Source organism: Triturus cristatus, chromosome 7, assembly GCF_964204655.1.
Source record: "Triturus cristatus chromosome 7, aTriCri1.1, whole genome shotgun sequence".
Classification (NCBI taxonomy): Eukaryota; Metazoa; Chordata; class Amphibia; order Caudata; family Salamandridae; genus Triturus; species Triturus cristatus.
This window is the reverse complement of record NC_140590.1, coordinates 211,821,278-211,848,078: the sequence shown is the minus strand read 5'-3', so window position 1 is coordinate 211,848,078 and position 26,801 is coordinate 211,821,278. Positions and strand designations below refer to the sequence as shown.

Below are 26,801 nucleotides of genomic sequence, written 5' to 3'. Positions count from 1 at the left end.
ATTTGGATACAGGTCATGCAACATAACTACCCGATTATAGGTCACAAATAGTTGCTTGCAAAATTCTGCCCCTAAGACATAATAACCAGTTGCTTCTGTTCCACCCTTTCCACCAAGTGCTGCAATACTACCCGTAAATGACATCACGAGAGAGGCGGTCATGCTGACGTGGCACATGCCGCTGGCTTACACGCTAGTCTTGTTGCTAGCAGAGGAGACTTCCCAGGCCATTGGCGAGAGGGCCCATCTTCTGTGTTCCTTCTTTGTTGCCAACGCCCAGCGTATTAAACAAACCGCCGACAAAGCTAATGTGCCTCACCTTTCAGTCGCATTCTCCGACCCATTAGCTGTGCTGAAACCCCCATTGGCACTCTACCTCCAAGCAGGCCCACCCCTCTTCACATTGACTCTGTCGAGGAGCATGTGGTGCCTGGCAAAACATACATTAGCCACCAGAAAACCTGGTCCTATCCCTTGCTGAGGTGCGAGGAACCATCTTAATTGCCCCACGCAGAGACTCTTCATCGCCTACATGCATTACCCTGCCTTACCCAAAAGTCAGACAATGGGGCCTTGACACTTTCGCCAAGATCACCTCAAGCGACCGCAACACCGCGTTACCGTGGGTGAACCCGGGCCGCAGTGTCGTTGGAAGAAGCTCTACCCGAGGAGTTACCCTGCAGCTGCGCATCACAGACCGGGATTCCGCCTCTTGCCGGCCCCGTTTCTCCGACTCTTTGAGGCATGCCCGAGTCAAACCACGCAATCCTGGCGATGTCCTACAATTGTACGGGTACAAGGTACGGGGAGCTTAAATCATTAGCTCCGCATCACCGGATGAGGGCGCGACCCCCCAGCTTGAGGCCACAGCACGAACTCGCCCGAAGGGTATTGGGGCCCGTGCCTAGGAGCCGTATTCCCATACATGTTCCGGCTCGGGGTGATTAAATTGCCTCACCCAGCGAGCCATTTAAACCTCAATACCGGGCACGGGAAGGCAAAATGCTTTGCCCGAATCAAAGCGCGGGCCCCCGAGGGTATTATGGCGCTGTGCATGAGCCCCGCTTCTACCTATATGGTCGGGCAACGAGCGTAAATCGGGTCTCAGGGCGCTTTACGTCGCCCCGTTGCGGACACCATATCATGATTGTTCGGCACAGGGATATTAAGTGATTTGCCCAGAATCACAGGGTGCTCGGCGTCGTTGCCGAGACTCAAACCCCAGGTCCCACGCAGGCTCGCGCACCCCTTCCACCAACCTCCCCGCTACACGGCTGCCGGGGTCTAGACCTGCACCCAGAGGCGCGGGGCACCAAAACTAATCTTAATTGTTTTTTGTTGCCTATTTATATAGCGCGAATTCGCCCGAAGGTCTGGAGCGCCTTAAATAGCCCGTAATTACATTACACCAGAAAAATCAGGTATCAGAGCGCTCATGCGCACCATTACCGTTGAACACATTCATTTTTTGTTGGGCACAGGGAGATTAAGTGATCTGCCCAAACTCACAGGATGCTGAGCGCCGTTGCCCAGGCTCGAACCTGGTTCCCCAGCTTGGAAGTCCACCGCTCTAGCCGCAACGCTACATCCTTACACCTCAGACGACCAGTATTCTCTCGTAGCCCGCTAACGCTGCCTGCACCCAGAGTGGCTTGGAACCGAAGTACATTGTCACATTCCGAGCCCCCAAACAACAAAATTTCATACCCGCAGCAGGACATGAGCAGATGCTCCCATTATCCAACCCCTAGATCCAACCTTCTCATCGCCGCGAGACAGAGGGAGCCAGACAGTACCAGGGGAGCTCCATTTCCCCCCCCCATCACAAGTCAGCCATGGCTGGACAGCACCTCCCCGCAGAGGCTTGGGGGGGGGCGACTCACCCCTCACTTGGCGGGAGACCAATGACAACGCCGCGCACCCGGTCACAGACACTGAGACCCCTACGGGCCCCAGGCGGACCGAAACCAGCTGTCCAGGGGCCAGTCTGTGACGTGGCGACTCACCTCGCGATAAAACAAACGACGGCGTATCCCGACCAACGGCCCTCAGGACGGCGTGCAGCCGCAGGGTGAGGGTGAACCGCCCAGCAACAATGCAAGTTTCTCCTATCTGTGCTAAATGCTGTAGGATGGGGAGGGCAGCCGAGTTTTGCAGCGGTCAGCTCATTATTACAGGCAAATTCTTGTTCATCTTAATCACTCGCATTGTTGGGGTCACGTGGGGTTTCAGCCAGACAGCCACTCCCAGGAGAACTGCACACCTCTAGAATGACCCGTGAAGTTATACTTACTGGTTAATAGACCAGATAAGAGGCCGGGGCGCTATCTGCCCTCTGTAGCGGTAATTATTCTGCGTGCTCCGAGATGATTACCATGAGCGATAACCACACCAGGTCAAGCTACAGCAAACAGTGGGCGGGTCTTTGAATTTCCATTTACAAATGAACCAAAGGTGCAGGCTGCAGGCTCTGTTAGTTGTCACAAACACTGGTTTTCAACATTATTAGCTCATTGGCAGGCTCTACATTGTTGACTAAAATACTTGGCACACCCTCCGCTCGCTGAATAATTAGGCTGTTGGCAGCTGGAGCAACAGAATAGACGCGTCTAACCATATATACACGCTGGCAGGGGCACTAGGACCCATGGCACAGCCTCCGAGCCACCGCTCCAAGTACACCCGACACAACACCCTGTCACACGTGAGCGCAGGGACCCAAACAATGCACCGTCAGTAATAGGTCCTACGTAAACCGAGCCAGCCGGGCATGGTGCCGCTTAAAATATGACCGTGCCCCACTGTGGGAGTTGACCTTTGCCTTAACGGGCGCCGAAGACCAAACCCTGAAAACCTCGCCTCTGAGCTACGGCTCCTGATGCTAGCAGCGCCAGCCACCCTGAATTATCAATGGGGTACGGTGGGAGGGAAGGGGGGCGCGGCCTCAAACACAACTCGACCCCCCCAGCCCACCAGGCCCAACCGGAAACGCGCTGGTTGCCCCCCCCCCCGCTTTGGCAGAGAAGCGAAGCGGGCTGGAAACAGCTAGCCGGGAGGCCGCAACCCCGACTCAGCACAATGAGGTCAAGAGGGGGCCCCAAGCACCACATCTCGCCAGACAATCGAACTAACCACAAATATAGCCCGACCAAACAGCCCAAGCATGCGTCCCCCGTAGGGGCTGGGGATGCTTAACCCCTGCAACGACTCTCCTCGCGAAACAGAACGCAGCCTCCCCAACAGCGAATCATTACACGACAGTGACAATCGCTCAACCCTCCACAACGGCGTGACTGGGCGACTCACCGAGAGAGGGTGGGGAGGCTCCGACGGGTGGCCACTAGAGAGCTGCCCTGCTGATGTCCCCCTGCGTGGGACGCGGGCAGCGGCATTCTTACAGTGTGAGAAGTAGAAACATAAAACATAAAATGCTAAAACTATCATTTTATATTTCCGCTTCTTGCACTGAGAGAAAGCAGAAGTTCATGGCTGGGGGCGGACGGGCGGGCTGGTGGGCGGTCCTGCTCGAGGGTGGGGGGGAGTGGCTTGCCCACTGTTGTTGGCCCTGACTGACTGGTCAGCCCTCTGGGGCCGACCAAACCAGTCATGCACACTCTCCCCTTTTCTCTATGTAGGCTGCTACATAGAGAAAATGGCTTCCCTACAAGCTCCAGGTTGGGCGACGTCCGCACCAATCTCAACGCTGCCATTGCAGCTTTGTGATTGGCTTAGGGGAGGGGAGGGAGGCTGCCTGTGAAAAACGGAGGCCAGGCTAGGAGCAGCAGGAGCTGAGGTGGCGGCACGTGACCCGGGGCAAGGTACTTTTTAAATTGTAATTACAGTCCTGCTTCCCCCCCTCCACGAACCCGCGCACCCCCCCACCCGCCCGTCATTCCGGCCGTGACTGGTAAACTCTTTCCCCGCCCGAATGCATCCTTTATGAGAATATTGACTGTGCGAAACCTCTACACTTAGGGTGACCAACCGTCCGTAAATTTCACGGACAGTCCGTAATTTTGGCCGTCTGTCCGTTGTCCGTGAAGGATTCTTTAACGGACGCCATTTGTCCGTAATTTTAACCGGGCACCGATCGCACCATCTTAAAGCCGGCACAGCTTCCTCCCACCTCCCTTCTTGACTCCGATGCTGTTGAGGTCGGGTGTAACAGACTACGATGCAGTACCAAAGCTCAGATACCCAGCAGCATTGGAGAGGCACAGCGGGATGGCAACCCTCACACCTTCAGCACTTGATGAGCTGTTAAGAGGTGCTTGAAGGTGACTGAGAGGGAGGGGCTGCAGCTTCAGGAGCAGGGGCTTCTATTCAGATGCAAACAGCCCTGAATGCGTCATGTCTCTGCAATTTAGAGGGGCCTCACACATTCCCTTTCTGCCCAGGGCCCCAAAAAACATAGAACCAGCCCTGATTACACCGTGGCAGCACTTGGTTCTCTTCACAGAGCTTAATTACTGTTACTAAATTGTAAGCAAACCTCGGTTCTTCAAACATGCAGTCTATAATGTAATAAAATTAAGAAATGGCACAATCGCACCCACACTGATTAACGAAGTATGGAGGACAATCAGTTAAATCCGTTCTCTTGGAGTATCTCCTTTAAGTACTGTACATCACAGTGGGGGATGGCAAAACTAACATTTTAGAAAGAGAGCCTTTTGTCTCGTTGTCTTGTCCAGGAGGGGGTGAGGAGCCCTACCCCACCCTGGAAGAGACCAAGATGATACTAGATTACTGCATGCCAACCCCTGTGCCCACCCTGGTGGATCCTGTTCCCCCTCCTGTGATGGCTCTTGCCCCTCCCCCCCCGTGATGGCTCCTGTCCCCCCTTGTGGTGGCTCCTGTCCCCCCCCTGCCTGTGATGGCTCCTGTCCCCCCTCCTGTGGTGGATCCTGTCTCCGCCCTGGGTGGTCTCTGTCCCAGTCCTGGAATGGCTCCTGCAGCGAGGGTGAAGTTCTTGATGGGCCTCTTCTCAAAAAGGCTCAGCTCAAAATTAAAATTAAAAGGTGAGCGAGTGAGTAAGTGAAGGGATGGGTGGATGGCTGGATGAATTAGTGAAAGGGTGAATGGATGAATGAAAGATTGAATAGATAGATAATGAGAGAGGATGGATGGATTGATGAGTGAGTGGAAGGATGAATGAGAGAAAAGGTAAAGCTGGATGTATGGGTCGAAGGGTAGCTGGATGGGTAAAAGGGTGGATGGATGAGTGAAAGGATGGATGAGTGAAATGATGGATGGATTGATGAATTGATAAGTGCAAGGGTGAATGGATGGACGGATGAGTGACAGGGTGGATGTAAGGATGGATGAGTGAGTGAAAGGGAGGGTAGGTGTACAAAAGGATGAATAGATGAGTGAAGGAGTGAAAGGATAAATGGATGAGAGAAAGGATGGATGAATGATAGGGTCAATGGATGGATTCATGAGTGGATGAGTAGATGGATGGGTGGATGGATGGAAGGAAGGATGGCTAAGTGAAAGGGTCGATGAAGAGAAAAAGGGAAGATGGATGGATGACTGAAAGGGTGGATGGGTGGAAGGATGAGTGACTGGGTGGATGGATGAGTAAGTGAAAGGATGGCTGGATGGGTGAAAGGGTAAATCGCTGGATGGATGAGTGAATGGATGGATGGGTAGAAGAGTGGATGGATGAGTGTACAGATGGATAGGGTGAAAGGGTGGGTGGATGGATGGATAATGGATGGATGAGTGAAAAGATAGATGAAGGGATGGATGAGTGAAATGATAGATGGAAGGATACATGATGGATAGGTTTGCAAACGGTTGAATATGTTTGGACATGGCTGGACTTACTTATATACTATTACGCGACCTCCTCTGATGTGTCTGTAAAACTTACCTATTGTCCTGAAGTTTTGTCCTGAATTTTGAACTCCTGACCTGAATTTTGACCCTTTGTCCTGAATTTTTACACTCACCGTTCTGAATTTGCACCAATGCCAGTTGGTCACCCTATCTACACTTTCACTGTTTTCCTGCACAGGCCAACATTTCTGTAATCTCTTGTGTGCTTTATGCCTCTTGCAGAAGTATTGGTTTGGAAACATGACAATTAAAACCCTTTTTTTGTAATTCGGTCGTGTCTCCCCTTTGCGAAACCGAGAGACATGTTGGTCCTTGTTATCAGTGTTAGACCCGGCCTCGTGGCATGGCCATCCCTGTCCCCGCACCACATATCCTGACCCATGCACCTCATGCAGCCCCCGAGTACACGGCCTAGCCGATCCTTCCCACCAGAACACACACACACCCGACCCAGACTTCCCCGTCCGTGGCCTTCCTCCTTTCGGCCACACCGGGCCCGCGTGCCCACTTCATGCACCAAGATGGCCGCCCGGCCCCAGCGCGACCCTGGCCTAAAGGCGCCACTCCGGCTGGAGGACATCGCGCTCCCATTGGGATGAGAGAGGGAGGAGCAGTTTCCATCGCACCTCTGAGCTCCCCTGGGAAGGTGGGTTTCGATCAGCCCTCCGGCCTCCCCGAGGGCTGGCTCCACGCCTGCTGGGTGTCTGGGACTCCTCCCGACCTGGCCCTGAAAGGATCAAAAGACACTGGCAGGAAACCCTGACAAGCGACCCCCAGGTGACAAGACCCCTGCCTGCACAGACTCCAGACATCAAAGAGGGGTCGACCTATAACAAGGGGTGCTCTGGGACTATCCGGGAGATTCGCCTTTGGAAACACCTGAGCCCTGCTGAGTGACTCGCGGCTCCCTGAAGATCGTAAGACCTCCGAACTTGTGCTTGAGCCCTGCTGAGTGACTCGCGGCTCCCTGAAGATTGTAAGACCTCCGAACTTGTGCTTGAGCCCTGCTGAGTGACTCGTGGCTCCCTGAAGATCGTAAGATCTCCGAACTTGTGCTTGAGCCCTGCTGAGTGACTCGCGGCTCCCTCCGACTCTCCTGGTCCCGCCGGACCCCGACGAAGACAAGCGTATCCCCCAGCTCGAGGATTGTGAGCTGTGCGCCGGGTACGCCCCTGCATTGGATCCATAACCACAAAGACTGTCCCGCTACCTCCTACCCCTTCCCGAGACTCTGTGAGCCCGTGCTCTACTTGTATATACTTGCCGTGCTGATCATAAAGATCCTACGACTCCGATTTGATAAAGATTTGTTCTTAAGAACCCACGGTGTGGCGTCTCTTTGTCGTGTGGTGCCGAGTGTGCGATCCTAGATACGAGATTCCTCCCTTGAGGAGTCTCCTGCCAGTGACTGGCTATGATACCACGAGGGTTGGTCTCAGGCTAGTCAGGGCCCCCTCCGGGCTCCTCTGAGGTCGCCTTCTAACATTGGTGGCAAGCGACGGGATTCGGGCCTATAATCTAGAGATCGTACCGTGAACGGCTGACGCACCACCGACAAAGATGGCAGAAGGAAACGCCATGATTCTCACAGAAAACGACACCAGTACCGTGTTCCAGGCGGAACAACTGGAAGAGTACACACACAGAGAACGGAAGCAATTCTGCAAAGAACTAAAAATCGCTACCACTGGTCTCAACACCAAAGAAGATATGCAGAAGGCACTAAAAGCTTGGGTGGATTCTGGAGCCCCCCTCCCAGAAGGAGCGGTGGAGCTCCACGACGAAGCTGGACCCTCCCAAGGAGAACGCAGCAGCAACCAGGTGCGAAGCTTCGTACCAGATGGGGGCCTATCCCCGGAGGAACTCGCAGACAGGGTGAGAAGTCGCCATCACAAACACGAATTGGCCAAACTTAAAATCGAGGGCGAGTTGAAATTAGCGGAGAAAAAGCTAGCAGTGGAACAGATGCGAGTACAAGGCGAGCTAGAAGAGAAGAAACTCCAACGGGAACACGAAGGAAGGAGACTTCAACTGGAGCACGAACGCAGCTTGAAGGAAATCGATCTCAAAGCAAAAAGCGAAGAAGCACGGCCCCCGGGAAACCGAGGGGCGGACTCCTCGGCGGAGCAGAAGGTCCACATTCCCAAGGATGTGGTCAAAGAATATTACAAAAACGATGACATCCAACAGTGGTTCAGGGCATACGAGGTCGCCATGACCTCCCATCGGGTCCCGCAGAAGGATTGGGGGGCCGGGTTGTGGGGACGATTTCTGAGCGAAGGGAGAGACACCCTGCTCGACCTACCAACCTCCATGCAGACCTCCTACAACCACATGAAAGAGGCCCTCCTCACAAGGTACGGCCTCACCCCGGAGATGTACCGCCAGCGGTTCCGGGACTGCAGGAAGATCCCGGGCACCACCTGGGTGGAGTATGTAAACTTCTTCAGCCGTGCATTCAATGGGTGGATCAAGGGCAGCAAGGTAACCACCCTAGAGGAACTAACCGACCTCATGTTGTGGGAACACCTGGCTGCGAACTGCTTTGTGGAACTACGCTAGCATCTGCTCAACAGCAAGCTCACAGATCCGAGAAAGCTGGCTGTCAAGGCGGATCGCTGGACCAACACCCGGGTCTCCCGGGGCCCCGTAGGGGAGTACCCCTGAGCCAGTCAGGGACCACCCCGCCAGAGAGGGGGGGGGAACCAGGGAGGGCAGAGAGAGTCCCAGTTCAGTCCCCTGAAAAACCAACCTCCGCCTTTCCCGGCGCCCCCACCAGCTGTATCCGGCCCACCCATGAGACGGGGGCACCGGGTGACCATCACTTGTTTCCGTTGTCAGAAGCCCGGGCATTACGCCAATGACCCTGAATGCCCCATGGCCCCACACATCACCCCGACAACACCCCCCGCTAGACAGATAGCCAATGTAGCACTGGGGGAGGAGGTTGAGGAGACCGTAGAGTGGGAACCCGCCGCCATGGCCCTAGCATCATTAGGAGATAGAGAAATGGTCCCTGGAAGCCTCCTGCCCTCCAACACGAAGAAATATGGGCAGCTCGTAATGATCAATAGCCACCAAGTAGAGGCCCTTCGTGACACCGGGGCCAGCATCACCGGTGTCCTCAGTCATTTAGTCAACGAAGATCAGGTCCTCCCCAACGTCTTTTGCCCGGTGATTTCCGCTGACAATACGGAAAGTCTGTGTAGGGTAGCCCTGGTGCCTTTTGAATGGGGAGGGGTGGTCGGTAAACTGAAAGTCGCAGTGAGAACCTCCCAGCCAGTCGACTGTCTCCTGGGGAACGACCTGGAAAGTTCCCCCTGGAAACAAGTCGAGCGCAGGACCCACCTAGGGATGATGGGTCTCCCTGAGTGGGTGTGCGCCACCACCCGATCTATGGCAGCCCGACTGACCCCCCTTGGGGAAGTCGAAGACGCCCCGACCACCGAAGACAGGATGGTCCCCGCCGAGGGTCCCCACATCCCCCCACAAGGAGGGTCGGTCGCCAGCGACGAACCCCCACCTTCCGACTCCGCACAGGTCACCGAGTTAGGCGATCTGCCCGAGTTGGCCCAGTGGCGCCACGAGGGGGGCCCCTCCCGAGAGGAGTTCTGCCGGGAGCAAGCTACCTGTCCTTCCCTGGTCGGGCCCCGGCAACAAGCAGCGGCCCAGGCCGCAGGCGACCAAACTGGAACGCACCGGGTGTATTGGGAACATGACCTTTTGTACAGCGAGCAGAAGTCGGTGGAGCTAGCATCCGCCCGGGTGCTGGTGGTACCCCTACGCTTCCGAGACCTCCTCCTGGGCTTGGCCCACGACGTCCCCCTCGCAGGCCACTTGGGCCAGGACAAAACCTACAGTCGCCTCGTGACTCACTTTTACTGCCCCAGAATGAAAGCGGATGTAGAAGCCCACTGCAAGTCCTGTCCCACATGCCAGGCTAGTGGGAAGAGCAGAGGAAAGCGCAAGGCTCCCCTCCAACCCTTCCCTGTCGTCAGTACCCCTTTTGAACGGGTCAGGATCGACATCGTGGGGCCCCTGGACCCTCCAACCTCCCAAGGTCACCGCTCCATTCTCGTCCTGGTGGATCATGCCACCCGATACCCTGAGGCCATACCCCTGCGCACCGTCACAGCCCCCGTGGTGGGCCGGGCGTTGATGGGAATCTTTTCCCGTATGGGTTTTCCCCGCGAGGTCGTGAGCGATCGTGGTACGAACTTCATCTCCAAATACATGACATCCCTGTGGCAACAATGTGGAGTGTCCTATAAGTTCACCACCCCGTACCACCCCCAAGGAAATGGCCTGGTAGAGCGGTTTAACCGGACTCTGAAGGGGATGATCGCGGGCCTAGAAGAGCCCCTCCGGCGTAAGTGGGACGTCCTGCTCCCCTGCCTCCTGTTCGCCTACCGGGAAGTCCCCCAGAAATCCTTGGGGTTCAGCCCCTTCGAGTTACTCTACGGGCACCCCGTCCGGGGGCCCCTCAGCCTGGTCAAGGAAGGGTGGGAGGCGGCGCCCAGAGGCCCCCCCCGAGATGTGTTCCGATACGTCCTGATCCTCCGAAACCAGACTAGGAAGTTCCGAGAGCTGGCCGAGGCCAACCTGGAGGCGAGCCAAGAAGAGATGAAGCGCTGGTACGACCAGAACGCCACTCTGGTCGAGTTCCAGCTGGGCCAGCAGGTATGGGTCATGGCCCCCGTGAAACCTTGCGCCCTCCAGGATAAATGGACCGGGCCCTTCAAAGTCGTTGAGCGGAAGAGCCAGGTCACGTACTTGGTGGACGTCCAGTCCCCCCGGGACCCCTTCCGGGTCCTTCACGTGAACCGCCTCAAGCCTCACTTTGTGCGGACGGAACTGAGCCTCCTGCTGGCCACCGATGACGGGGCCGAAGAGGAGTCGGATCCCCTCCCTGATCTCCTGTGTACCAAAAAGACGGATGGCTCTGTAGAAGGCGTGAACCTCTCCCCATCCCTCACTTCCCAGCAACGTGAGGATTGCCGCCAGCTCCTAGGGCAGTTTTCCGACCTATTCTCTCTGGTCCCCCAAGTCACCAACTGGTGTGTCCATGACGTGGACACCGGAGACAGCCCACCGGTGAAACACCGAGCCTACCGAGTCCCTGATCGAGTCCGGTCCTGCATTCAGGCCGAGGTCTCGAAGATGTTGACCTTGGGAGTGATCGAACCCTCAGACAGTCCCTGGGCCAGCCCCGTGGTCCTGGTCCCGAAAGCAGCTGCCCCCGGTGTCGCCCCAGAGCTCCGCTTCTGCGTGGACTACCGGGGACTCAATGAAGTCACACGAGCCGATGCCCACCCCATTCCCCGAGCCGACGAGCTCATTGACCGACTCGGGGCTGCTCGGTTCCTCAGCACATTCGATCTCACCTGCGGCTATTGGCAAATTGCACTCACAGAAGGAGCCAAGGAGCGGTCCGCCTTCTCCACCCTGGATGCGCACTATCGCTTTCGCGTGATGCCCTTCGGGATGAAAAATGCCCCGGCCACCTTTCAGCGACTGGTAAATAGAGTCCTGGCCGGGCTGGAACAGTTCAGCGCTGCCTATCTAGACGATATCGCAGTTTTCAGTGCCGAATGGAGTGAGCACCTCCAGCACCTCCGGAGGGTGCTAACCGCCCTGCGCCAGGCAGGCCTCACCGTGAAAGCCAGCAAGTGCCAGATTGGGCAAGGATCGGTAGTCTACCTGGGGCACCAGGTCGGAAGCGGCCAGGTCGCCCCTCTACAGCCCAAGTTCGACGCCATCCTAGCCTGGGAACCACCCACTACCCAAACAAGGGTCCGAGCCTTTCTGGGCCTCACGGGCTACTACCGGAGATTCATCCGGGGGTACGGCAGCCTGGTCGGTCCCCTCACGGAACTCACGTCCAAGAAACAACCCAAGAAAGTGCAGTGGACCTCTGCCTGCCAAGAGGCGTTCGATGCCCTGAAAGCGGCCATGTGCACTGCCCCCGTCCTCCAGGCCCCCGACTACTCCAAGGAGTTTTTGGTGCAAACGGACGCCTCCGAGCATGGGATTGGGGCTGTCCTGTCCCAGGTGAATGACCAAGGCCTAGACCAGCCCGTAGCCTTCCTCAGCCAAAGGCTGTTGCCCAGAGAACAGAGATGGAGCACCATCGAGCGCGAGGCGTTCGCCGTAGTCTGGGCCCTCAAGAAGTTATGCCCTTATCTGTTCGGCACCCATTTCAAAGTCCAAACCGACCATCCCCCCTTGCGATGGCTCATGCAGATGCGAGGAGAAAACCCCAAACTACTGCGGTGGTCAATCTCCCTCCAGGGGATGGATTTCACCGTGGAACATCGCCCTGGTACTGACCACGCCAACGCCGATGGCCTCTCCCGGTTCTTCCGCCTCAGCGAAGAGAACCCCCAAGACGATGGGTAGTTCTCTCCGGCTTTCAGCTGGGGGGGACGCGTGTTAGACCCGGCCTCGTGGCATGGCCATCCCTGTCCCCGCACCACATATCCTGACCCATGCACCTCATGCAGCCCCCGAGTACACAGCCTAGCCGATCCTTCCCACCAGAACACACACACACCCGACCCGGACTTCCCCGTCCGTGGCCTTCCTCCTTTCGGCCACACCGGGCCCACTTCATGCACCAAGATGGCCGCCCGGCCCCAGCGCGACCCTGGCCTAGAGGCCCCACTCCGGCTGGAGGACATCGCGCTCCCATTGGGATGAGAGAGGGAGGAGCAGTTTCCATTGCACCTCTGAGCTCCCCTGGGAAGGTGGGTTTCGATCGGCCCTCCGGCCTCCCCGAGGGCTGGCTCCACGCCTGCTGGGTGTCTGGGACTCCTCCCGACCTGGCCCTGAAAGGATCAAAAGACACTGGCAGGAAACCCCGACAAGCGACCCCCAGGTGACAAGACCCCTGCCTGCACCGACTCCGGACATCAAAGAGGGGTCGACCTATAACAAGGGGTGCTCTGGGACTATCCGGGAGATTCGCCTTTGGAAACACCTGAGCCCTGCTGAGTGACTCGCGGTTCCCTGAAGATAGTAAGACCTCCGAACTTGTGCTTGAGCCCTGCTGAGTGACTTGCGGCTCCCTGAAGATTGTAAGACCTCCGAACTTGTGCTTGAGCCCTGCTGAGTGACTCGCGGCTCCCTGAAGATCGTAAGACCTCCGAACTTGTGCTTGAGCCCTGCTGAGTGACTCGCGGCTCCCACCGACTCTCCTGGTCCCGCCGGACCCCGACAAAGACAAGCGTATCCCCCAGCTCGAGGATTGTGAGCTGTGCGCCGGGTACGCCCCTGCATTGGATCCATAACCACAAAGACTGTCCCGCTACCTCCTACCCCTTCCCGAGACTCTGTGAGCCCGTGCTCTACTTGTATATACTTGCCGTGCTGATCATAAACATCCTACGACTCCAATTTGATAAAGATTTGTTCTTAAGAACCCACGGTGTGGCGTCTCTTTGTCGTGTGGTGCCGAGTGTGCGATCCTAGATACGAGATTCCTCCCTTGAGGAGTCTCCCGCCAGTGCCCGGCTACGATACCGCGAGGGTTGGTCTCAGGCTAGTCAGGGCCCCCTCCGGGCTCCTCTGAGGTTGCCTTCTAACAATCAGCTAAAGCCACCTCTAGGATTTTAGTGGAGTGTTAGCATCAGTGTGTATATGCCTGGCACTCGCTCACACCCTCTGTAGTCCGATGTGATCCTCCGGCGCCTCTGTCTGAGGTAAGGGAGGGCCCAGGGTCATCTCAGGGAGGGAGGGCCCAGGGTCATCCCATTCGGAGAAGCACTGAGTCACCCCCTTCTCTTCGGACTTTCGTGAGGAGCCAGTGTGCGAAGGGTCATGGTGGCCGTGCAGCAGTTCAGTGCTGCATCTGACGGTAGGTGCATGTTTGCACCCGCGGTGGAATTCAGCGCCTTGACTCAACTCTGTAGAAAGACACAGGCACCCTCAAATGTTTCCTTTTTACTTGACTTCTTACGGTATTTGATGAATATGTATCAATCAAATCTTGTACGTGGAATGCAAATTTTCAGATCTCCATACAAGAAAGCAACGCCCCCTCCATCCCCGTACATTAAAATGGTGCCCTTTGCACACACAACTTGGCATTCTATACACGCCGCGGCCACACCTACACTATTACAGATCAATATATTGATTGCTATTGATAATATGTATGCATCGGCACTGTCAGTAAGGCACGCAAGAATACTTTTGAAAGGATAGGAATCCATGTAAAACTGACAATACAATCTTTGAGGTCAATATACTGAGAGAAATGCTAAACGTTCAATTTACAGTATTAATTTTACTTTGCCAATTTGTCGAAGAACACCCACTCTCTAAGTCTGCTGTTATTTGCCCATTAAGCGTACAGAGTGCACAACACTTCATTCCTTATGGTGAGTCACTCATTCCAGAGACACAGTAAGTACCTGTGCTCCAATTCCAGCATAAAAGCGACCAATATCTTAAAAATGAACCCAACGCCGGGCTGTTATGCGTAATTCGCCACCCTGCCCGGCACTGTGCTGCTGAAGAACAAAGCAAGAAATACTGCTCTGTTACAGCCTGAAGACATGTAGCCAGCAGCAAACTGCCTCGTGGGATTTTCCTCGCTGTTGTCCTAATCAAAGCAGTGTCAGTCAAATTCAAATTTATTGTTTGATTACTAAAAACCATAACAAAATATTAAAACCCCGTGACTCATGAATACATATACAAAGATTTAAAAGGAAGCAAAAAAGAACCCTAGTTAGAGCAGGAACAGTGCAATAATCTTGCGATAAAAGTGGGTTGAAATAAAAAATTGTCCGAATGTGCATTTGTCTTTTACGGATCAGGCTCACTAAATAACATAACTGTCACGGAGTGATTTTAAGAAAATCTAGAAAAAGGGACAAATAAATATGGCAGCTGGTTTTAAAATTTTGAGAACAGTGTCCGTGTCGGCCTGGCGGAGGGAGCCAGTGGCCGCTCGAGTTTTTATTACAAAGAGATGGCAAGGCTAACCGGCGGAAGAATTGCTGCCTTCTCTATCCCCAGCACTTTCGAAGCTCTGATGACAAATTTGGTGAACCGAATGTTCAGCTTTGTATTTTCTTGGTTCATAGCTGCTATTATGGCCTGGCTACATGTGTGAGCTCCTAGTTTGTTCCACTCCGCTCGCAATAAAGTCCTTCTGTCATTTAACAAAGCTGGGTATGCGCAGGCTATGTGCTCCAAGCTTTTGGAGTGGTAGACGCATTCCCTGCATTCGATTTTGAGACTGAGGAGCCGCCATTGCGGCAAATACTTTAAAAAGGGCCACTCGCCTAGCCTTAGGGCCATGAACTTAACCTTCCAAAAGAGGGAGTATGTGCTTGATAAGTAGGATGACTCAACCCCTGGTTTATAATCGGAGACAACACCCCAGGCGTGTTTTCTTCTGGATAATTTTGCCCTGTCAGAATGGAATGACCAGAGCCAAACGCTTCACTTGATTACGGTCTTCAATGCCTGTTGTGGTGGGTTTGTTCCCCAATATTCCGTGACTCTGAGTAGCTGTATGGAGCGGGCCAGGTGTTGCCGATATTTTTGGCTAAATGCGCTGGTTGATATTTCATTCCAGAGTTTGGACTCAAGGCTGCCATCCTGGAAGTTGCGCAGTCTATTGCAGAGCTTCATAAAAGCACCAGCCTCGACGCCGTTGGGATCTAACAGGCCGAGTTCTAATCTGACTTGTGCCAGAGAAGAAGACCTTGGCAGGCGCCATGCTCACTTAAAGATTCTGGTGGTTGATTTATTTAATAAGGTGTTTGTTGAGCCCATCAAAATCTTGTGTCCGTATGATAAGCAATTGGTGATCTTGGCCTTCATCACCTTGAGCAAAGGAGTTAGGCTTGGCCCTAGTAAATGTTTTGAAAGTTTTGCCGATGCAACCTCAAGCGACAATGCTTTAGCCTTGACGGCGTCTTTTTGTTTGGCGAAGGAACCTCTGGGGTCGAGGAAAATTCTCAAATATTTATAGTGTGGCACTGTAGCGATGCTTTTATTCTAGAAAAACCACCTGCTTTTCCGCTGCTTCTATTTGCTGAAATGAATTATTTTTGTTTTTGACAGATTCAATTCAAGAGCATTGTCAAGTGTGTAGAGAAGGAGTTCGTCAAGAAGCCTCTGCAGGCCTACTTTTGTGTGGCTCAGTAGCACAAGGTCGTCAGCGTATAATAGATTGCTGATGCGGGTTCCGTTCAGTTGGGGCGGGTGGGAGTTAACCTTGTCAAGTATGGAAGATAGATCCGAGATAAACAGGTTTAAAAGAAGGGGTGCCAAGACGCAGCCTTGTTTGACGCCGCTTCCTGTTTGGATCTTTTTTGAAACACGGGACCTGTCGTCCAACTTTATCCTTATCCAGGTCTGTGTGTGGAGTAGGATTATGGCTTGTAAGAGGGCGGGGGATATACCCCAGTGGTCTAATTTTTGCCATTGGCGGCCGCATTGCACCCGGTCAAAAACCGCCTTGAAGTCGACGAAGCAGCAATATAGTTGCATACGACGAACGTCTGCCTTCTCTATCAAAACAGTTCATGTCAATAGGTTGCTGATTGTGCCTGAATTAGCTACGAAGCCGGTCTGGTTGAAGGGGAGACTGTGTGTTAATTGAGCCCAAGTTGACAGTTCTTCTAGTAAAATGCTGGCATAATATTTGGATTCGAAATCAAGAAGGACTATCATTCTGTAATTTTTTGGATCATCTCTTTTACCACTTTTGTAGATGGGATGAATGATGGCACCTTTCCAGGAATCCGGGATGTGGTCATTGAGCCTGCAATGTAGGAACAGTGGTGCAAGGAGACCTGACCACAGCGTTTCGTCTGACTTGAACAAGCCCTGAGGTAGACCGTTGAGCCGGGGGCTCCGTCTGACCTGCCTTTCCTAATTGTCCTGGCAATGGTGTTTATTAAAACTCAGTGTGTCACCAAGATCTCTGGGGTTGAATCGTTGCGTAGCTCCTTTCTCACAATTATGGGTGAATCCAGGATGCCTTCAACTGTAGTTGTGGACCGGGTGTCGCCTGTGCAGTGGCCAAAGTTTGCAAGTCGAATGGGGACTGGGTTGCTCTGTCCTGCTTATATGTTCTCTGAAGTGATTAAATAGAAATTCAGTCCAGACGTCAGCAGTTATGTTTGCGCTGCTTTTTCCTCTGCCTCCTAATGGGTCACTGTTCACAAGGGACCAAAATAACTTTGTATTGGACCTTTTGCTGGCGTAGACTAACTTCTATCAGAACTGGTCTGACGCTGATTGTTTGTCTCTGTGCACAGATGTCTTAAAAGCTTTTTGAGCTTGCTTGTAGTGGTTGAATAAAATTATGTTTCCCGGGCTTTTTCTGGCCCGGCGTAGGGCAGTATTTCTTAGTGATTTTAATGTTTTTGTTGCTGGTGAAATGCGAGGTTGTGGTGGATCTTGCCGGGGATAAGACTTAGATGGGAATTCATTTAATAAACTGTTCAGCGGTGCTTCCCAGCCTTCGATAATAGGCACATTTTTTGCACATTGTAAACGTAGGAGATGACCGCATTTCTCCATGGCAGTGGGGGCAGTGCTGGACAACTATTTCATTCGCCCTAGGTTCTTCGAGTGGCTGAATGATGTTGTGTGAGCAAGTGCGTGATGGTGAGGCATGTTGAGAGATAATGTTATTATTTGAGGTTGATGGCCACTTTCCCCCAGTGCTGCGATGTAATGACACTCAAATTAAGGTGAGCATTTTGCTATTTCCTAATGTAAAGTCCAAAAATGAATGGATTTGGCCATTAGTTCTTGTCCAGGCCGGGGGGGGGGTGTCTGTCGGTGAGCGACCATTTGTTACTAAATAGCCTATTCTGCTAAATTGGAGCACTGCGTATTCTCCCAGTTTAGACGGTCTGAGTCCTGGCGGTAATGTTTGTGTGGCGAGGTGAGAGGGGACCGCTGGAAAAGTGATCCATAGGTCTTCAAACTGGTTATGAAAGAGGTTGGTATTAAAGTCTCCAGAGATTTAACAGGGTCCACTGCCATATGTGCTTAGGATGTTACATAAAATTTCGATCAGGCAGTCCAATTTGGATTTTTTTTCCCTGGTACATGGGGAGATGTAAACATTTAGGAGTAGTAGCTTGCTCTATGATGAAAAGTTTTCCACCACAATACCTGTGACCCAGACAACTTCAAATTTTAGCTGTTTGATACATGCTGACAGTCGAGTAGCCACGTAGATAGACAGTCCACCGCACAGTCTGCCAAACTTGCTCTTTCTTGTAGCTGGTGATGTAAATTCCAGATACCCTTCAATTGGGTTGCTCGTTGATAGCCAGGTTTCCTGGAAAAAAAGAATGTCATGTTTTGTAAACAATTCAAGGATAGCAGGAGATTGCAATTTTGACGAAAGACCATTGATATTCCAGGAACAGATTATTAGTCCGTGTTCCAGGTTATTTCAATTGGGTCTGCTTTGGGATAGGGCTACCGGGAGCCATGACCAGTCTGCACTTCTGATGGTATGCTCGACTTCACTGCGCTCGTCATTGCCGACTGGAGAACGGCTTCTAGCTGACTTAAAAATAGAACAGGGGTGTGACTTGTACTTAAAGCTGGGACCCGGCTAGGTGTGAGTATTGAAGGGTATTGGGGAACTCGGGGCGTTGGTATAATTATTCCCCAGTTTTTAAATTGGTTAGCTTTAGATTGAACCAGTTCCCTTGTGGTTTTAGATGTTAGTGTGATTAAATTTGATTCACCTGTTGGGGGCCAAGGCTGGGTTTAAATTCGATGGCAAGGATATCTTTTGATTCCAGCTTGCACAGGTCCGGGTTTGATTTGAAGAGCCGAATTATGTTCCCATGATTTAGTATGTCATGCGGGCCTTGAGAGACGTACTCTGGCGTTAAGATTAATTTGCTTTCATTGGTGTCTATGGCTGGGCTCTGGATTTCAGTGGGTATGAACTTAGATGGCTTGAGCTTAACTTCAAGTGTTCGTTGAAAGATTGATGTACTATGCGAGGGGGAGGCTTGCTCACTGACTTGGTTGGTTGATGCTGAGGTAAAAACTGTTTTGCACATACATGCCAAAGGAAGTTGGCTGGGTGGAATTGCCGGGAGTTGGTGGTCCAGTTCTTTGGTAGGATTAGCTACGCAATGTGGGCCTGGACTGTTGGTCGTTGGTTGAGGTAAGGAAGAGGGATCGGTGATTGGTGAACGCTTTTGGGAGGGCGTGGTTGTGGCTGACCTGGTAACAGTTGTTAGTTCTTCATTAATTTGTAATTGCCTGTTTCCAGTGTCTTCAATTTTATCCTGAGGTGTTGGGTGTGGGGAGTGCTTTGGGGCTTGTGGTGGCTCTGTTTTTATTGAGCGTTTTGCTTTTGAGAGTCCTTTTTAGGACGTTGAGAGCTGGGCTGCTTGCATCTGACTGGTGGAGACGGTGAGCAATGTGCTCGAGTCCTGAACAGTCACTGGTTTATTATTTGTGAAGTAGTTGCAAATTGTTTTTTTTGGCTCTTCTGTGAGCCTGTTACGGGATTTCCGAAGACATTTCTTTTCCCGTTTTGATAGTCGATGAGCAGGTTGTTGAGGTGATTTGACGTTAGTAGTTGTATCGGTGGGTACATTAGAAACTGATCTTGCTTTTAATGGTGATAAAGAAACGGGTGATAATTTGTCGGACATATGCTCGGGATTCGGATGCTTCGGATGTTTGCCATGTAGGGAAGCCAGTGGTGTGGAAACGGGAAGCCTGGACTCTGGAATCCGCTGGATTTCCGTTATTACTAATGACTGATGGGGAAATGAGGAAAAAGAGTTGATGATAGTAGAGCAGCAACATACTGATTGAACTAGCTGCACTTGAGCTTGGGCTTTAATTATCAGCGAGCTGAGCGCCTCCATTTTTTTGTCAATTCCTACGTTGTACACAGCAAGAGTGTTTAATAGATCCACCTGTTGATCCATTTTGTCTGTGTGGTAGTTCAATGCTGACACTGTAGATTGAAGGGTTTGGAGGAGTTGTAACCAGAGCTCATTTAGGTCTAGAGATGGAGGGTTGACAGTTGATCTGTTGGGTTCTTTGGTAAAGAAAGATAAGTCAAGGTGAGTATTGAGCATGGTGTTTTAGCCCCAACCTGTGTTAATCTTTTGTCAACAACGATTGGCAATTGGTGGTGAAATTGTTGGGAATGACGTTGAGGGCTTGCTTGGATGTTCATTTGCCTGGGTAGCGACTTGCGGTGTGAGAACTTTGGTAGTTACTGTTGAATGGGCCTTGAGGGCTTTGGGCTTGTTTATTGAGGGAGAAAACTGGCTAGGAATCCAAACGGAATGATCGTCTGGCGAAGTCCACTGGCATCCAGTGAGGGGCGGAGGGGAAACAGTAGCCAATGTATGAAAATTGTTGACTTTTGAGTCGAAGGAGGACTGGACAAGAGCCTGGACAAGAACCCGGGGAGATGGGGTAGCTACTAACACTTCTTTAATTTGGGGATCGACACCTGTTGGAAGACCTGAGAATGATAAACTGAGGCCTTTCTCGCCAGCATATACATGGATTATGGGCTGAACCAGTTTTTGGTGCTGGGCTAGGGCTGAGGCTGAGACAATTGAAGCAGGAGTCCGAGGTGTGTCGAGTGAGCTTGATCTTGACTTTAAAGAGGATACAGAGCTTCTGAAATAGTCCCTCAAAGAATTTTTTTTCGTTGAGGCAACTGAGGAGGCTGAAGTTCTCAAATGCATATCTTTGCAGATTTGATTTCGCTTGATCACACCGACTCCGCTTGTTGTTTGTTGAACAAGGAGAGGCTGAACTTGAAATGAAGACTGTGAGGGTTGTATCTCGGTTGCAGTGTCCGTGGCTGTATTTATGGCGATACCCGATTGTAACTGTGAATTTGGCAATTTTGAAGGATTAGATAGGGCTTTCCTGGTTTTCCCAGATCTCATCGCTGTGGAACGTTGAGGGTATGGGGTATGTCCCCACTGACCGAATCACTTGGGCTACTTGGGATGTTCTATATGCCTGAAGGGATCACTCGGGTGGGTCGTGGATCAGCGATGCTGAAGCTGTGCAAGGAGCAAACAATTAGTTGATTTCTTTCCTTGTTTCTGGTGAGACAGTGGCTGTTCAGGTGAGATGGTGGCTGGCGCTTTTATTAATTTGGCTTTGGGAACACTGGTGGATTAATAGATGTTTTGTTGCAAAAAAGGCCCATTTCTCATGGGCGCGTGTTGTAGTGCCAAATGTTGGAGATGGGAGTCCAAAAAACAAAAGCATTCAAGCAGCAAATTCAAATAAATACCGCCAAGGGGCTGTTATGGTTTATGTCGTGGTCCTCAAAAAGCTCCTCAGGAAGCACAGCAGGTTTGAAGCTTAAAGTTCCAGAGAGCACACGAGAAACCACACTACCGGGCCGGACCGGACACCCCGACAACGATCACCGCGTGGCCCTTGCCGCTGCTGAAGGGGTTTCGCTGCTGATGGAACATTTTTTTTTTTTTGTTGCTACTGCCGCTGTGGAGGCGCTGACTGCGGGGCACTAACGCAGCTCCCGCCGCTGCTGAGGCACTCGTGCGGGTTTGGGTGGACTTTCGCGGCTCCGCTGCATAGAGGCCCTCGCACGACGGTGCACCACGGTGCCACGGCACCTCCTCGCGGCCTCTGGCAGCCCCGCTCCCACTCCCACACGACAGCAGGGAACCGGGAGCTGTGAGCCGGTAACAGCAACAGCGGGCCGGCAACAGGGAGCAGGGTAACCGCACCGGGAGCCTCTAGCTGGGAACAGGGAACAGCGTCAGTCATTGAGGTGGTGACGAGGTGCCGGACCTCGCCTGCTTTACTGTTTGTTAAATCAAGGGCCAGCAGTGATATTAACATAAATATAGTCTTCAGCCTTTGATTAAGCTTAACTTTGCACTATTTTCAGGAAAGACGTTTTGACACTTTATACACGTCCGATTGAATTAAAGTGCGTCGCTTGTACTTATTAAACATAGTATGAAATAATGACACACAGAACATTGTCCTTTGGTGGTAAACGGGACAGAGAATATAGTCATCCAGATTCTAAAATAATGGTGCTGCACCTAGAGTGTATACATTACACGTGACAAACTGACACCTTTTAGTTTACATTCATAGGAAATATATTTAAATTGAAAGAGTTTATATCATATTTTTTTACATAATGAGATCTGTGTTCTCATTTACATGTCAGATGTCCTGATGGCTCATCTCGTGCCTTTGTTCTTAGAGCCAGGCATCGATCTCCTCCTAGACGTACACAGACCCCAGGCCCGTAATCGAGAACGTCGAAGGGTTTCTCCCGGATATCCCGTGTGTAAACTCAAGAACATGCCCAGGCCCTCAGTCTCTGACCTTGCAGCCCTTGTCCACAGGTTGGCATGCTCCAAGGAAGAACCAGCAAAATGGAACTTAAAAACGATCTTGCCATGGGTACATCGAAGGCGGGGCTGGGTAGTTAAAAGTCGAGCCTATGCCCTAAAGGTTACGCAACTGAAACACAACCCACTGAACTATCTGAACACGGGATGAAATAGCAAGAACTATACCCACTTCTCTCCTGGTGTCTCCTCGGAGGTCAGATCGGGCCCTGATTCCTCATGGGTCCAGGCTCTCTGCTTGATAACCTCTGACTCGTTTGATCTCTGGTTGTGGCCAGCTTCCCTGCCTTGGCACGAGCCAGAGGCGGCAGGACTGGCACCCACCCCTACCTCGGACCCTGGGATGGCTTGTCTACTGATAATTTTAGGAAACGAGAACATGGGAAGCCTTTCCTGGTACATGCAGGAATTTTTTACACAGAGTTCTACTTGAAATGCATTCATATCTTCTACCCTTTTTGTTTTTTAAATGGCGTTTCTTGCATTAAAACAGAAAATTAATTTAAGGAAATAGTGTCATCATATTGATGTACAGCACTGCACAGTCAATGAATCAATTTATTGTATAGTTAAAACCATTACACATGTGTCAGTGTGTTCAAAAGTTAATATGGGCAAATGATAACATCAGCATATGCGAAGATTGTCCTCTATAGCTCATAACAATTGGCAATTTCTTAAATGATAAATAATTCAATCGTATTGCTATATTAACCTTCCTCCTTCCTCAAATATTCTTGAAAATGCACCATTTGTCCACTCTTTTTTCCAAAATGTTGTCGGGGTAGAACCCCCCAGAATTCCCCGTAGGTTGTTCAGGTGAGCGAGCGTAGTGACGTACAACAATAATTTTACGCCCCACCACTTTTAAATTTCACCAGCCGCACTGACTCCTACCCCAGGCTGCTATGTGAACATGGGTCAGGTGAGAGGCCTGGTTGCGCTGCCATAAAGAGAACAAATGTGTGTATTGCTTTCATGGTGTTTTAGCAGTATATAGCGTGAGAGTAACACAGGGATTGGTAGCGACGGGTGAACTCAGCACTCCAATGGCGACCAGGGGAACTGTTCTGTGTTCCCCCCTCGCTCCTTATCTGTGGCTTAAAGTGTGCATGTCAGGTTGGACATTGTACAAGACCTGGCCAGCCTGACAAGCGCACTTTACCCAAGACCTGCTTCCTGCCAATCAGCAGCTTTGGCCACACCCTGCCGACAGCACAGAATCGAGAGAACGCCAGCTGCACTGCGGTCAAGCACCATGAAGACATTTTAAAAATAGTTAAAAAAAATATATAGTAATGCACGTGGTGGCTCAGACCAGAGGGGGAGGTGGCAAAGCGCCAATGAAAAAACTGCCCCTTGTCAGATTTATGTGGTTGTGTATAGATGAGCAAAAAATTGCAGATAACTTTCACCCTGGAAAGCTAACTCCATATAAATGATGGAAACAGATGCTGTGGAGGACTACATAAGAGAAAATACATTTAGAAGTCTTAAACGTTTTTATTTAGAGTAGTTTTGCTCACATAAATCTGATTAACACACAGTGCAGTGCCTCTGCTAGAATTGTGAGAAAGGGGTGGTGATAATCTGCTTTCGGTTAATGAGCTGTGGATATGTAACAAAAAAAAATCTGGAGTTAGCAGGTAACCCATTCCAAATTACAAAAACTGGAGTTAAAAATGTTCCCTCGTTGAGCTAGGTATTAATTTCTTTGACAGTTAATCAGGCTATGAAACAGGCACAGATATGCTAAGGTTGGCGATGATAATTTGTCATTTGTAATAAACATGTAAATATAACCTTGAATAAGGAGTCTGCTTTACCTTGAGCTCTAGATGCCTTATCTTTCTTCCGCTTTGAGAATAAGATTTTATGAATCTTATTCATGAACTTGCCTTTCTTCTCGGGCAATTTCCTTTCAGTTTCTAGGTCATCATAGATCACCTCCCTAAGATGGGATCAAAACAAAATTATTACCTATCAAAGGACACCAATGCTGGTTGAAAACTGAAAGTTGGATCTCTGTAAACTAATCCGCAATATGTATGTAAACCATTTATTATGTGGCAATTTTCATACATTTCGTACTTGAAAAGGAGGGATAGAATGTAATTCCCAAAATTTATTTTCCAGCAACAGTGGAGCAAATGGGGAATTTTGCATTATGCTCCGGCGTAACACTGGTTATACCAGAGCTTAATGTTTAAACTCGCCCAAAATTGGCACCTTTATCCAGCAAGACATTCTCTCCTGCTAAGTATCTTAGTGAGATCAAACATTTTTACAAACACTAAAGAATCTCATTAATTGAAAGCATAGCAACCTTGTGAGAGGATAACTCGGTATATGATGTACACTTATGTGAGTGGATACCTTGAACTGATTCAGACAACACTTATGGGATTTTAGTGGTCTTAGACAACCTTAGAAAGCTCTCTAAGTGGCCTCTTTGGAGAGCAGCCTTCAGGCTTAGTCCAGAAGGTGTGTAAAGCAGCTTGATTTACCGATATATAATTCTATAGGTATAGATTAAATGAAAAAGAATCACACAGTGTAGCTATAGAAATATTTATTTATTATAAGACACTCACTAACACATTTGGATAGCTCCTAGCCGGAGATATACACAATACACACAATACTTTGTAATAAAAACAGTTAAGTAGCACAGAATACACAGTGGTCAGCGGGGGGGGGACCAAACCACATACTAAAATAGGGGTATGCAAACCACAACTCGAGTCCAGACAGTACCCAGAGGACATAGAAGTGTCGGGGATCCAAGGAACCACCCAAGGTGAGTATCTAGGAGCCCCACGGAGGTCGTGTTCAGTTTAGGAACACAACCGTGTTCTCTGTACAAATCAACGTGTAAGTCACGGTTGCAATTTTAAAGAAGAAGGATCCTTCCCAGTTGACCCTGAAGAAACCCCATGGAAGACAGATGGTTGGAGAGCCACCCCCCACCCCCGTGAATACCTTAGGAACCAGAATACCGGTCCCAGGGGAGCTGGGTGCATAGGTGTGAAGGGGCTTTGGAATCCGCTGTCGAACCCTATGGAGGACTTTAGGAAATTACTGCTGCTGGAGAAGGTGAAAGTGCTTGGTGGAACCCAAAGGTAGATTCAAGTCGAGAAGTACCTGAAAGCAGAGGGAACAGAGTCTATGTCACTTGGAAGTGACCAGATGGCACGGCAGACGAATACCCACTGATGTTGGGTGTTGTAAAAGAGTTGACGGTGACCTTGGAACTGCAGCTGGGTGGACCAGGCGATGCTGTGGAAGACCAGGAGCCATGCACAAGCTGTCACTTGTCTCCTGATCAGCAGGCTGGACTACGGCAACACTCTCTACGCCTGAATCTTCAAACAACTGCTACATAGACTCGACCATCCAAAATGCATTTGCAAGACTCATACTCTAACTTCCATGCCGCAGTCTCATCACACCGCACCTCAGGAAGCTTTACTAGCTAACTATTGACGTGAGAAGCCTATTCAAACTTCTGACGCACACATACAAAGCCCTCCACAACAGAAGACCAGAATACCTTAACAGCTGCATACATTTTCCCCAACACACCAGACACCTACGGTCTACCTCACTCTCACTCGCTCCCATGTCCCACATCCACAAAAGCAAAACTTGAGGACACTCATTCTCCTACATCACACCCAATGACCTCCCTCAAATCATCAGAGCCTCCTCCTCACTTACAGACGTCCTCAAGAAGATGAAGACCTGGCTCTTCATATAAGCACCTGGGGACCACACACCTACACATGTTGCCCAAGTGTCTGGGTACCCTCTTGGGGGATTAGCGCACTATACAAATCAGCATACCATAACACCTACTAGGCATCTAGCTACTTATGTACATGGAACAGTCACCAAAGTCGGCAGTCCTGCTAAGTAGTATGCTTGATGACGTGCCCTAAATATGATGCTAAATTGACTAAACGGAGGGGTGTCTATGAATGCACCTCACAAGTTATTGGTTTTAAACTTGGTCATATTAAATCTGCAGGCATTTGTGATAGTAATTTACCCAAACATTTTAATTTTTCAGCACGTGGATGAATTATTAAACATCAGCCTATCCCCATCACATTAACACCCATATTTTATTTGCTTGTTTTCCCTGGTTACATCAGTGATGGTCTCTATATGTTCTGTTCCTGCAGTCATCTTTATTATTACTGGCTGGGTATCTTCCATTGTCTTCATTCAGATTGTCTATCTATGCACATCATTCTCAGAACTATTTAGACTTCCTAAAAGCTCATGGATAGTCACGTAAGTGTAACTGAATTATGTGTTTTCGCTATAGTTGTGGCAGATTTTTATATTACTTCTAACTGGAAGGGTGACCGTCCGTCTGATTTTAAGGTATGATGAAACTAAATAGCAAGACTATGGTATTTAGGATACTGTTTTCATTTTAGAAACTATTCCCGTAAAAAGATCAGGCATCCATATGATGAATTCTTATCATGTTAACTGTTTTTGGCATATTGCTCTGAAAGTTGATCTGTTATGTTTGGAGTATTTGGTTATCTATTGTAA

General features: G+C 50.7%; 1 protein-coding gene across 2 annotated transcripts in view; it reads right to left on the bottom strand.

The window, feature by feature from the left end:
- Positions 1-26,801, bottom strand: part of LOC146809241 (zinc finger protein RFP-like) — a 255,257-nt gene that overhangs the window by 98,520 nt on the left and 129,936 nt on the right. For both annotated transcript variants that reach the window (XM_085616066.1, XM_085616067.1), the window contains one exon: positions 24,059-24,183. In XM_085616066.1, the coding sequence (XP_085472192.1) occupies positions 24,059-24,183 (125 nt within the window). The remainder of the gene's footprint in view (positions 1-24,058; positions 24,184-26,801) is intronic.